Raw genomic sequence first — 14184 nt, forward strand, 5'->3', positions numbered from 1 at the left:
AGAGTGCTATTAATCCTCAGCATTGTTAGCATGGGCTTCAGGATGTTTTCTGAAAAGAGTAAATTAGGGAAATAGAGGTAGACAGCTTTTGAGCTGAAGTAACTTCATGGCAGAAAAAACCTCCCAAACCGGTCAATTAAAAATTATGTGTGTGTATATATATTGATGCTGAAGTGTTTGTGTTGCCATAATGGATCACCAAAGTGTAACATTTCAGGGAAATTCTATAAATATGTGAATATTTTCAAGAATTTGCCATACTTCATTCTTAATTTAATAAAAATGTCTTCTTCCTTTCACCTCTCTTTCTGGATAGAACGAAATACTCTTTGTTGTCTTCCTCTTCCCTGGATTGAGAAGCATCTTGCATCTTTCTGGGGTGAGGAAACTTGCCATTATGATTTTGAGACCTGCCATGTCTGCAGATAACAAGGTGTTAGCAGTAAAACTTGGGGGGTATCCATGGCGAACTTTTCCCCCAGAAAGTTTCCCCCAGAAAAATACCAGGTAAAATGGAAACTTGAAGCAGCATCAATGTTTGTTCAGACTCGAAATGTGTGCAGAGTTTCTGGCTTTCTTGGTAATCTTCTGTTTTTTTCATAGTGAAGCATGACATTTTCGGCTCCATTTCAGAACCGTTCAGCTGCGCTCCTAATGGCCCCGTCTCTGACTCCCACTCAGTGGCATTCAGGTGGGCACACTTCATTGCTAGCACAGCGTGAGGATGTCATTAGCTCCATGACAAATCTCACTTCACCTCGACGTTTTTCTTCTTTTTTTTTTTTGTTCTCATAATTTATTACCAGACAGATTAAATCAGCAAGCCGGTGCTCTTAAGAAGGAGCAGCTACAACAATAGTACTTTGTGACAGCTGTGAAACATTTAGTGTTTTTTTTCTAGTGCCTATGAAATGTGGCTGATATAATTTCTTGCCTTAAACTGAAAAAAAAAAAAAAAAAACACACACAAAACAGCCCTGCAATCCAAATGAAAGACTTGTGTTGTGTGGCATTGCTGAAGCAATGATGTACGCCTGGTCCAGATGGTTCTTGGAGAGCTGCGTGCGTCGGGATGTTGTACATCAGCTGAGCATGGATGGTTAGCCCTGTAGTCAGTGCTTATGGGGAGCTGTCATGGCAATAAAGCTCAGTGCTTACATACAGCTTAAATTCGTCAGTGCTCCCTGGGAGTTAGGCTATACAGCTCCCTTTCCCTAATGAGGTGGATCGTTTTCTTGGTGTCTGCTCGTGTGGACGTGGTGTGTGTTTGGGACAACCCAGCGGTACAGTGTTTGTGTGCTTAGCTCTTGTTTGGTCCAGAGACCAAGCGACCTGCCTGGCTGATAACCATCTTGAAAAGGGGAAAAATACTCCAAAAAATGAGTGTTATTCCTCCCTCTTCCTTCATTTTCTCCCTCTTTTCTCCACAGCTGGTAGGAAGTCATTGGTTTCTCCATAGGTCGGATGAATGATAATTCACCTCCCTGCAAGAGATGTTCTTAGTAGGAATCCACAAGGATGAAGGGATATTAACAGTGTATTTTTTTTATGGATGTGTCTGTTGGGTCTGCAGCACAGAACTTGGTCTGGGACATCATCTGCATGGGAGGTACCACGTTGGTCAGTCAACATTATGGCACATTTCAGCCCTTGGTGCCAGTAGGCAGAGCCCTCACTAGAGATTTTCACCTGAACATGCAGGCGATACCATCCTAAGCTCTCTTTTGCTCTGATTTGGGCTTTTCTCCAAGTGCTATCATAACAAAATGCAGTAAATTAGGGTAAACAGTAGCACTGCACTGTGTGATGGCCAGGTAAGGCTGGGGCTGTAGCACATCAGGCAGCCAAGACACAATTTGGGGTCCGTAGGCGTGCGGTGGCAGCGTCGAGGGGTGTTAAGGTAGGTGGTGCTGTGCAGGCTGCCATACCTCTTGTGGTGTTACTGGTACATATGGGGCATAATTGGGAATAGGATTTCCATCTCTGTGTGATTTTTGAGGTAAAATATTTGAATGCAAACACAATTACTTTCCCTCGTGGCTTACACCTACATACGGAGCCTTCGTTATTATTAATTGAAAGCTAAGAGCCGAGAAGATCCAAAGCATATTTTTCTGTCAGGGCTGGTGTGCTGTTCTTCTCACATCTTGCATAATGTGGCCAAGCAGAAAAGACAGATGGCTTCATTCCTTGCTAAGGAGTTGGTGCCAGTCAATAATATTGATTAGCGCGGGGTGACTTGATGTAACAAGAATAACACCCGTCCTTAATTTGAGCCCGGATTTCCTACTTCCTGCCTCGGTAGTTCATGCTTGGATGAATTCCTCAGTAAGCCCGTTAAGAGACAGACTCCGCTGGAAATTGCAGGGTGTGACGTTAATAGGGGAAGCGGATAACTTTCTTTTCCTAGAAGTTTCACTTCTTTTTTTTCCATGATTAAACAGTCACATTGTGCAAGTTAACTTTTTTTGGATGAAACTGAAATTCTTGAGCTTCCTTTTCTTCCTTTTTTGAGATCTGCAGTCAGTAAAGTGTTATCAACTTGGTCCTTAGCTGTTTCTTCATGTTTCTTGAAACCTTACGTTAACGTGGCAAATACCAAGAAGCCCCATATCCAAAATGCATGCCCGGGGAGCTGTCAGGTCATGACCACACAGCGAGCACAGGTACAAGTGGTTTGCCTGGGGAGTGCCTTGAAGCAGCCTTCACGTCCACACGACCACAGTGATCATGGAACAGGGTAGGTAGGGCACTAAGCTCAGCTTATAGGCTGGTGTCTGTAGGAAGACATCCCCAACCTGGCAGTTACGAAGCCCAAGGAGCTGCTTCTCCTCACTTTTCATTCAGTTGGTGACCTCGTCTGGTTGATTTGTCGTCTGTGTCCCCTGGTTTCTTCATCAGCTCCACAGGGACTTTAATCTCTTCCCCTTACCAAGGCACAGAAACAACATCTTTGGCTCTGCATCAGCTTGCACAGAACAATCCTGACCTGGAGGGATCGTTTTAGGGTATAGAAGAATTGGTGTAGATGACCAATCCTTGCTGTGAGGTTGATAACAGGAGAGCCAATTAAATCAACTCATTGAGGAGGAGCTTTTTTTTAATCCTTTTTCTTTTTCCTGTAATAGATTGGTTGCAGATAATGGCCTAAAGTGCATAAACTTCACTTTGAAAGAGGTTCGGAGTCACTTGGTGGTTGTGTTCCTCCTCTCACGCTTTGCAACTTGAAGACATCCTTCTTCTCATTTTGAGGCAGACTGATGTCAGGGTCAAAAAATTCAATAATCTGTTGGTGTTGTTTTGATTTCAAGTACTTTGTCATTTTCCTGCCTATAAAGCTATCATAGTAATGTGATTAGGTTCTGTATTTATTATTATTCAATCATTAAGGAGAGTTCACGTGCAAAATAAAAATGGCTTAATAACATTTGCGATAGAGACTTTGCCCAAGTTTGTGTTTCATGTTATTTTGGGGATTTTAGTCCAAAAATGTAGCTGATAGGGTTATTTGTCAAGATGATACCAGCAAGAAGATTGTGACAAGGGAATTTTACCAAAATACAGGGGCACTGGATGGTGAATTGCTACGAATTTGAGAATCAGATCATGTTTTTATGCTTATGTGAGAGGCATCTGGCCTGGTCTCTAAAAAATGTGTCCTTCTGGAAGGACAACAAGTGGTCTTCATTGGTCTCAGGAGATGCAAGAGTTCTAGAAAATTGAGATTTAGAGGGATTATTAGTTCTCCCCCCTTTCTCCTGTCTCAATATCCTGATTTAGAGTATCTTGGTGTTAGAAGCTGCCTGTGGAAGTGACTTTGTTTCTGCTGCGATGACGTGAAGGTGGCTGTTTCATGCCACTTGAAACCCTGCAGTCTGAGCCTAAGATATATAAATTATGCTCTCAGAGCTTGTTCTACTTCCCAAGAGTGTGCCAAACACAACACACTTATTTTTCTGAAGCTGAGAGCCTGTTTGTATGCAACTTTTGCTTGGGCAATGGAGTCTTCTGCTAGGAAATTATGAGACTCGCTGTAGGAAATGGACTCTTGAGAGCCCCAAATGGACTCTTGAGAGTAGTGTTAAATATAATAACATTTACAGACAAGTCTAAATGTTTAATTATCGCTTAGTATCTAAAAATCAAGGGGTGTTCAGATTCTGTTAAACAACTTGTTACGTGTTTTCTTCCAGGAGGACCGGATGATAACTTAATTGAAGGTGGAGGATCCAAGTTTGTCTGCAAACCAGGAGCCAGAAACATAACCATCATCTTTCATCCACTCCTCAGGTAAGTGAGACTTTCTACATAGTTCCACTGTTTCTACAGATGTGAATAATTAAAATAAATGGAATTAACTTACTTTATTTATGGGCACCATGTGGGTTCTGTGGTAACACCTCCCAGCAATTTGTGTATGTAATTTTGGGCTCGTAAAGCTGTTGTGCACGTGTTTAAGAAATATACGCTAGCTGAGGTTGTCACCAGTGCTTGTTTCATCTTTTTCAAGATTAGCTAGAGCTCCAGTGGGACTGCTTCCCAGGGCGACCCCTTTCCATTGAACAGTGCAATTTATTATTGGCCCATGCAGGGAAAAGTTTAGTTGCATCCTGTCACAGGTTATCGCTTATCCATTTGTCCATGATGCTTATTAAAAAGTCAGAAGGATACTTTATGAACGGCCAGGTAAGTTCATTCTTTGATAAACAATTACGGTCTATGGACTTCAAATTAAATGCCTGAAGTGCTGTGCCAGTTACTAAAATCACAGAAATTCATAGCCTACCAAGGACTGCTGGAACTTTAAACAAGTCTGTAACACGTCTCCTCTCACCAAGTCACTCACCTCTGGTGCTTTAATTTTGCTCTTTTTACTTTGCAGTCTAGCAGTCCATTTTCTTAGTTTTTGCTGGAATTAAATAATATGACTCTTGCTCAGTTAATGTCAGTCTTCCACCTCTGCTTTTTCCTTGCGTGGCTTTTCTTTATCATCAGACGTGTCCTTTCCTATTCGGGGCTAGCATCTTCAGAGAGCACTTCCCTCCTTTGCTCTGTTTGCCTTACTCATTATCATGAGTCAGTCAAGCAACAGGGCATTTTTTTTCTCCAGCACTAAAAGCAAGCAATAATAAAAGAGCAATAAAGACAAGAAACCGGAATCCGATTGTGAGAGCAAGGTTATTCTGAGTGTCATCTCAACAGCTGAGAACTGGTCAGTTGTGACTTCTTGTGACTTAAAAATACAGAGAGAAAGTGCATTAATTCTGCAAATGTAATTTTTTGATGTCGTGACACCAGATATTTCAATAATCTTTAAAACAGCACCAGTTGTGAAGACATCAAAACATGTGAGATACTAAAATTCGTTACGGTGTTTCAGATCTTTCCTAGAAAAAAGGGTTGTGTGCCCTGTACGCTCGTCATTTACTGATGGATGCCTGTAATGATAATTTCATAAGCGCATTTTATTTCAACGCCCATCTCTTTTGAAATGAAAGAAATGTGCTGAAAATTAAATTCCTAGACCGTAATGTATGTTTTTCAACTGTTTTATTGTGAGAAAAGGAGTGGTTAAGATGCACTAAGCTATTCAAGATGACCACCGGGATATAGACTTTGGTCCCTTCATCTTAAATGAATTTGCAGGTTTCTTTCAAGCTCAGAGGGGGTGGGGATGCTCTTATTTTTATTGATGAGTTGCTTCACATTGATTTAGAAACTGGCAAGATGCTTTTTGCTTTCTGTTTGCTTCCCTGCTTCATTTTTTTTTCTGTTTTTGCCATCCTAGTCAAACATGAGTGCTCTGCTTTAAATAGCACTCCTCACAAACACTTCACTTTCAATACCAGCTTGCAAGATAGGCAGTAGAAATAATTTGCTTCATAAAAAATAATTACATCAAGATTAAGGTATTTGTGTACAATATATTTTTCTCGCTAACCATCTGCAACATCTTAACTTCCGTGCGTTGAGTGGTGCATCAATAACTGCAGGGAGAAAAAGAAAATACTCCATGACCCAGCTTACCTTTTTCTCGGTGGTGAATGGAAAGAGCTTGGCAGTAGGTGAAGAATGTAGAAACTTTGAAAATGTGATTTTTACCTGCATTAATCATTGACAAAATTTTTTTTTTTATGGGAGTCTTTGTTGTATTTCTTTTAACTCATGGTCTGCATGTGCTGCATGGGACACGGTGTATTTGGGACGAGCATAGCACTGGACTTCTTTGGTCAATAATTGCTTCCAGGGAATTCAGTTCCTGATGGAAGTCACTAGCAATGACCTGTCCTACCCTGCAGACTGGCATAACCACTGACTCCTGTTAAAATTGCCTGTATGGTGCTGGCTGTCACTTGTAAATGCTGAGTATGGGGGATTTGCTAAAATATCGATATGTGCGATAATTTCTGTCACATCATCTTATGTGTCTATTGCTTCTTGGTTAGATCTTTGTCACCCTTTTCTAGGCATTATTGTATTAAGTGTCAAGCTCTCCGGGAGGTAATTGCTGCAGAGGTGTGAAGTTTTCACTTGCTTTATTTTCCATTTGTTTTTGAGGCTGCCTATGGCCTGTCTCAATCATCTTTCATCGATGTTGCCTGTACAGGCTTAAAATGAATCTGTTTTGAATTCAAAACGATCGATATTTTCTTTAGAAGATTTTTTTTCTTATTTTTATCAAGTTCACATAAGTACGTTGGCGGAGAAGTTTTAACACTGTATGGACTAGCTGATTTTATTAGGATGCTGAGTGCTTCTTAAAAGTATTAAGCTAACTAGATCACTGGGAAACCAGACATCGGTGTGATGATTTAAAGCCTGAGCATCGCTTTAAGTGGTGGCTTTAAAATGTAATTCAGCACAGTAATGTGAAGTGGAGAGTTGTAACCAGGGCATTCATATTCATCAGTCTGAATTCATCTCTTTGTGCTACTGATAGAAAAGTGTCATTTTCCATCACATCAGAGAGCTGCAGAACCGCAGAGCTAAGTTTGCTGGTTATAATAGCCTTGTTTTTATAGCCTTTTTCGTTTGCAAACTGAGACTGAGCTTGGATCCAGACCCCTTTGAGGAACTCAAGAGTCGGCAGACATTCAGTGGGCTGCACGTCAGCATCTGTGTCTCCAGTAATGAAAGTTCATTTAGAGAAACTCTTACCTACAGCCACGGAGAGTCAAAGGGCAGACACATCCAAGTAGTTTTCAAAATCTGCCTTTCCTTGTATTCATTTCGAGCAACAAGCCGGAGTTGGGAAATGAGTCGTTATGCCGTTTGGGATGTGGGCCCCTAATTTCCACTAGGACAACTGAGATTCACCAGGCCCCAGATTAATTACCAGGATTTAATGACACCACCACACACATAATGAATGAATAGCGGATTTTTGGAAGACAAGTGGGTATTCTAGTGGAGATGATTCCTGGGAATAGATTTTACTAACTACATATGAAAACTAATTGCATTTACAAATTGAAGAGGAGCGCACATCTGATTCTCCTTAATTACATATTGCGGGAGGTGTCGAAGTATAAAAGTTACCAAAAGAGTCCAGTTGCTTTCTTCATCCTTCACTGCTACCCAGCATCTGCCCGGATCGTTAAAGCACTGGTGTTATTGGTCTGTGGGCTGACGTCTCCCGTTGGAGGAAGGAAACGTGTGGGACCAACGCTGAAGCCCTTACGTTGTAGAATATTGAACAGCCTGAGTGATGTCTGTTGTAACATTTGTTTGGTGGTTGTTTTTTTTTGTTGTTGTTTATTTGTTTCAGCTGGCATTTGAAAGGCACTTGGCTCTTCAGGGTAATAATCATTTTACATATGCTTTATAGAGTATGTTTATTACCAGACAATTGAAGAACAGATGTCTGCAGTCTTGAGGCTTGAGGGGGAGGGACAGGAGGGGGTGGAGATGGAAGGGATGATGGCGTTTTGAATCGTGAAAGCACCGCTGATGCTAATGCGGTTGAACATTGTTTGGATATTGGGTATTAAAGCCGCAAGGGTATCTATTTATTAGTATCAGCCACACTTCATTAAGATCAAGCAGCAATTAAAAGGGTTGTGGGATGGAAGAGAAAGCAAAGAGTTCATTGATTCGGAAGAAGCAATCATTTCTTCGTGAAACTGTATCCTTGTGAAGAAGGGCTCTAGAACGGCTAAATTGACTTGGCACCCTTTACCTGTCTGTCGTATGGGCAGTTCTGTCACACAGCACTTCACTCCTTGCCAGATGGGAACGAGTGCACCATGTCAGCACTATTGTAATCCCTGCCTTCATAGGATCTTTGATTTCAAAGCCTGCACAGTAAGAAAGTGAAAAACGAAGCGTTGATTCGAGTACCAAAAAAATGCAACCAAACAATGACAACAAAAAAACCCTACTGCTTTCACTCCACTGGTGATGTTTGAGATGCAAAGACTGAAGTTTAACACTCGGTCGTGTGCAGTGCTCCAAGGCACTGCAAAGTTTGCCAGTTCCTGGTATTTCCGACTGCTCAGAGGTCGGGAGTAGGGGGGCAGGCAGCATAGAGTTTGACAATTTAATTTAACAATTGAATGATTATGTTCATTTAAACTGGTTGGTCCTTGTCGTTTACAGCAGTAGCTTTTCAACTGTTCGCATTTTTGGAGTTTTATTTTCTTTTGTCTGTATTAACATTGAAAAAAGAGTGATTGCTCTTTTAATAAATAAAATTAACGCTTTAGGGAATAATCATGGAGAACAGTAATTCTCCTTTGCTGCTGGTTGATACCAGTGTGCTCCTCACCAGCTGGTGGCAATCTGCTCTGAACTGCTGAAGGTCACATTTCAGACTCCACTGGTAACCTGCCTTTGGGAGGGATGTACATGATATACAGGATATATACGTACATGCAGGTACACATGTATTAACAGTGATGTCTTAGCTTTCCATGCTTTAGAAATAATCACGTCAAAGCTCCTACTTAATTCAGGATATGTCAAGATGAAAGGTACTGTATGCAGAGTTTAAATCCTCTGTTTATTTTCAAAATGTTAGGCAGCAATGGCAAAGACCTTACCAGCTCCCAGGGGACATCTAAGTCCTTTGGCCTTTGCAAACATCAACTGCTGCTGCAGTTGAGCAGTGTTCATAGCTGCATACCTGTAATTGATACAGAGCTGCGTGTATAATTAAGAACATGTGTATGTCACTGATAATCCCTCTTATTAGTTAGTTTTACAGCTGTAATAATAAAGAGTTTAATTTTAAAATATGCTGTAATATCTTACAGTGATGTACTATAAAATTAATATTTGATACTGCAGAATGTGTTACTTTGGAAGCAAAAGGAGTGTGAGAATTTGATTAGTTTGTTAGTTACTTTTAGTGTGTTGAGGGCATGTTAAATGATAGCAGGATTGTTAAGAAAAATGTGTGGCATTTTATCAGTCTAAGAGTAATATATTATCATTGAAGTAGGTGGAAAATGTCAAATACTCTTAGGGTGCAGATAATGGTAAATAATGAGAGCTGATGTTTTTAGCTTCTTGAAGCAAAGTACTCGATTTTAGAGAAATCAATAAAACTGACTCAAGGTGGGAGATGGAACTTATAAAATAATACTGACTGACTGAAGTCTGTATTTCCCAATGAATAATATTCAGAGGAGAAGGGGTTAAGAAAAAATAAAAAAAGATGTAAATTCAAGATGCTCTTACACAGGAAAACATAATTAGTGCAGTTTTAATGCCAATGACCCCTTCAGACTATAACTATCCAGGTTTCATGAATGGTTTAAAGTCTAACATTCAGACATGCCCCTTATCTTCAAAAAGAGGGGGAAATACCACTTAGCTCATCTAAATCTTGCTTCTGCAAGGTAGGCTGTATTCTCTCTCTACTGAGCAAGGCTACTGGGGCAGGGAGAAGGTGCATTCCCGCAAGCTCTGCAGTGCATCAAGGCAAATGGGGCTCAGATCAGGTCTCGACTGCTGCTTCTCATTATGATACCAGGAGTCATCGTGCTGCTTAATATTCACGTCTTTATTTTGGAATCGTTAATACTCGTACTTGAACATGACAGGTGCTCGATGCAACTCTTCATACATTCACTGTTTACTTCAATTGACCTCAATCGCAAGCAACAAAATCTTAAGGGAGCAATTTGACACCCACCTACTGAATTATTTTTTTTCTCCCCCTGGTTTAATGAGTGTTTAGAAGACATTTGGTTGACGAGTTCCTCGCTGTTGACATTTAGTACTTTATATCTGTCAACAGCAAGAATGAATGTTTCTTGCAGGCGAATCCTAACTCTTTTTCCCTTTGACAAGCTCTCATAAAGTCTGCGTCGCTGAATTATAAAGACACATTTCAGAAAAGCTCGCTGTTGTGACACTGCTAAGAAAAGGTTTAGTTCTGACTGAGGCCATCGCAAAAATGGGGCGCGTGCACGGGAAGGGGATGGGGAACAGCTTCACGTTTTGTGCTTTTTTTTTTTTATTCCCCCAATGCCTTATGAGAACTGACAGTCCTACTGTGTGTGTCTGATTAAAGATGACAGTTTATAAAAACCTTAAGGTAAGGCTGTTCATTTTCGATGACAGAAAATAAAGCGATCCCCCCACCTCCCACACAAACAAAAACTCTTACACGCCAAAAAAAAAAAACTCTTAATATGTGATGCATTGATTTTATATTGTCTGTCAGAGAATGTGCTTCAGCAGATCAGTCAAGTTTTGAGTTTTCAAACATGCTTCATCCATACAGGAAATCAACAGCCTGTCAGAAATTTCACATCTCTCCAGCTCCTCCTTTCCCTCGGATGAAATACAACCTGAAGCAACATAGAAATTTGACATTTGCAAGAACTTGTACTGAATAGCTGAGAGCAGCATTCATTCGTTTCCATGATAGCTAATTACTTCTAACCCATATTATGTTCATCAAGCAAACAAAGTGGTTTCAGCTCATTTCTTAATAGAAACACTGGCTAGGTTTAGTTCTAGCAATTTAACTCATGTTTTCATGGAGTAAGATTAGAGTTCCCTATATTGCTGAACACTGTTATTTTCATTGTAGTATAAGTAGAGATTTAGTCATACGCGTTTTCAGTGCCTTATTTATTCCATTTGAATACTGCATGACAAGACTTGAGTCATGTCCTGACAGCAAGTCTCGAGATACACCAGCAAACCTTGTGTAGATCTGTTCCTCTGGTGCGTTATCAAAGAGATGATGAGCATCACTGCTGAATGTGCGTTAAGAAGTTGGAAAAAAAAAAAATGCTGATTGCATACTGGGCTGAGTATAATGATGAGGATTCCTCCAAGTAGAAGAAGTGATGTTGGGCTGGAGAAAGGCTATTTTTGATGTTTTAAGCTTGTTGTAGTGTTACACCAAAATTTAAAATGGGCAAAAGCCAGCATGGTTCTATGAAGATGTTAATCTAAACGATGCTTTCACCAGCACTTTCACTTACGGTGAAATCAATAGATATAAAACGTGGATGCATAGACCAGACTATTCCATTATTACTGAATCCTCTTCAATAATTTAATTAGCAATTACATACATAAGCTCTCTAGTATCTACAGCTTTCTTTGGTGTCAGCTAGCCTTTCCAATGCATTGTTCAGGTGAATTGTCTTCAACTCTGCTGAGAGGTGGATGTTCATGGTAGAACTTCCTTCTTCTTGAGTCTGCCTGTTGTTTTTCTGTCCTGTCCAAGAGTCTGTATCCAGCACTTTCTTGTTATGGGTCCACAGATTCTTCTTTATGCAGTGACCACTTAATTTTATTACACCATCACGATATATTGTATAAATTTTCTGGGGAAAAAAAATGATTATTTAAACCCAAGGTGAAGCTACAAACAGGTTAGATATTAATAATCTCCCTGTCAGGCAGCTTTGTTGCTGTTGAAATAAGCTTGAGCCAAAACAAAAACATATAAAGTTTTATACTACCAAGGGTTTATATGATCTTTGGCCTGGAAATAGCAATGGCAATGCTGTATTTCCTGTGCAGTAAGTCTGAAAAAAGGGCTAAAAACGTTGAGAAGCACTGACTAAGTTGAACCACATCTTTCTACATCCTGGTGTAATGAGCCACCAGAGAAGGCAGAAGGCAGAGTGACTCCTTGTCCTTATGCAGTCAATTTTTGTTACTGTTAGTGGTTGTGAAACAGTTTCTCTCTGCTGATGGGTTTTATTTTCCTGCACTGACTTTACAAAAAAAAAAAAAAAAAAAAACTTTATTTTTAGCTCTGGTGTCCATAATTCCCAAAGGGAATACATAGGCCAGAGCTGATCTAGTTTTTCTGATACTGACAGCTTTTGACTTCCACTTTTGCTGTTTCCATAGATCATCATTTGATGCTGAAACTTCTGCTGCTTTTGTTCTACCTTCTACAAATACAGTTCCTAGCTTTCCATTTGAGTTCCTGTTAACAGCTGAGGTTAAAAGTCCAATGTTCTCGGTTACAACCTGGCCTCTTCCAAGCACCAACTAGAAACCTGAAATCTCTTCTTTAAATATTGTATTTTTTTGTAGGTGATAGTAGCTATGATGACTGGAAGCGTACTGGATTTTAGTAGGAGGATTTGGGTTTTTGGGGTGGTCTTTTGGAGGAGACCAAGGGCTGTCCCATGTTGGTCATGGCCTGTTGCAGACAGCTCCAAAATGGCTCCCCCTCAGGGCACAGCTGAGCCTGTCAGCAAAGATGGTGGCACCTCTGTCATAGCATAGCTAGGAAAGAGCAAAGTGCTGCACAGGAGTGAGGAGAAATTGTGAGAGAAACGGGCCTTGTGAACACCTAGGTGAGAGGAGGAGAGGGAGACAGTGCTCCAGGCATGGGGCAGAAGATCCCCTGTGGTGAGGCCCATGGTGGAGCTGCCTGTCCCCTTGCAGCCCATGGAGGACCAAAGGAAGGACATTCCACAAGGAAGGAGATAGTTCTTATTTAAATTCATTTAGTGCTTCTTGTCCAATACCAGACCTAGGAGGTAGTCAGGGAATTCCTATTACACTTCTACACCATGTCATTATAATGGTGTATTATAATGACCGATAATTCTACATCAGAGCATTTCCTTACCCATCAGCCAAACAGTCAAAGCCTCTGAGAGGCGATCCTACTAGGACGTTTACCAGTGTATTTTTCTTACAGCCCGTACAAAATATGTGTATTTTTCTTGAAGAGAATTCGATATACATGAAATTCTTTGGCTTTTTTAGGCTCTGTTTTGATGTAAAATTTCGTTTGCCTCTAGGAAAAGTTATTTTATTCCTTTAATCCACACCTCTCCAGTACAAACACCCAGGCAGTGACTGCCTGATTTGCTGTTGGTGCTTTACCCAGGCAGGCAAACAAATTGGTGCGGATTATTGTAGCGGGGACCCGTGAGGTGAGACATGTAAAATGCATAGCTTGCTTTCTAAAGAATCTCGAGTCTTGTGCGAGTTCAAACTGGCTGTAAATTATAATCACCCAATGGCACCTTGTTAGCAGGACAGGTGCAAGAATGTGATTAGAGATGGGGAGTAACCTTCCTTTGTCACAAGAAGGTCATCTTTTCAGATTGCAGCTGAGAGTCAAGGAAAGGAGCTGGTACAGTGGAAGCCTGGACCATGGATCACGTTTTTAGTTATTTATTTTTTTAACCGGTTAAGTGTTAAACTGTTACACAGAACGTTCTGCAGAAGTTTGTAGGTGTTATATTCAAGAAATAGGAGATGAAATGTGATTGAAAGGGGTCTTACGTGCACTGAAGTTTACAGATTTTTTTCTTTCTGCTGTTTATTTTCCTTTTTCTCCCCCAACCCCACCCTAGAACTAGAAGCATAAGTGTTTTTTTTCTTAGAATCACAGAATATCCTGAGTTGGAAGGGACTCACAAGGATCATTGAGTCCAAATCCTGGTTCCACACAGGACAACCCAAAAATCAAACACTGCCTGTGAGCGTTGTCCAGCCGCTTGTTCCCAGTCTGTACGTATCCAGAGTTGTCCGATCCCAGGTGCAGAACCCAGCACTTGCTCTTGTTGAACTTCATGTGGTTGGTGATTGTCTGGCCCTCTCATTTTTCAACATCTCTCTGCAAAGGTGTCTCTGCCCTCAAAGGAGTCTGCAGCTCCTCCCAAAAACGTTCTGTTTAGGAAAGTTGGAAAGGAAGATTGGATCCATTTGTTTAATTTGAGGATATTAAGTACAAAATGGCAT

At 40.7% G+C, this 14184-nt stretch overlaps 1 protein-coding gene across 2 annotated transcripts in view; it reads left to right on the plus strand.

Annotated features, from left to right (window-relative positions):
- EXOC4 (exocyst complex component 4) overlaps positions 1–14184 on the plus strand; it is a 375336-nt gene that overhangs the window by 170259 nt on the left and 190893 nt on the right. For both annotated transcript variants that reach the window (XM_084525713.1, XM_084525714.1), the window contains exon 10: positions 4194–4290. In XM_084525713.1, coding sequence (XP_084381839.1) covers positions 4194–4290 — 97 coding nt within the window. The remainder of the gene's footprint in view (positions 1–4193; positions 4291–14184) is intronic.

Source organism: Aythya ferina (assembly GCF_964211825.1).
Source record: "Aythya ferina genome assembly, chromosome: 1".
Taxonomy (NCBI): domain Eukaryota; kingdom Metazoa; phylum Chordata; class Aves; order Anseriformes; family Anatidae; genus Aythya; species Aythya ferina.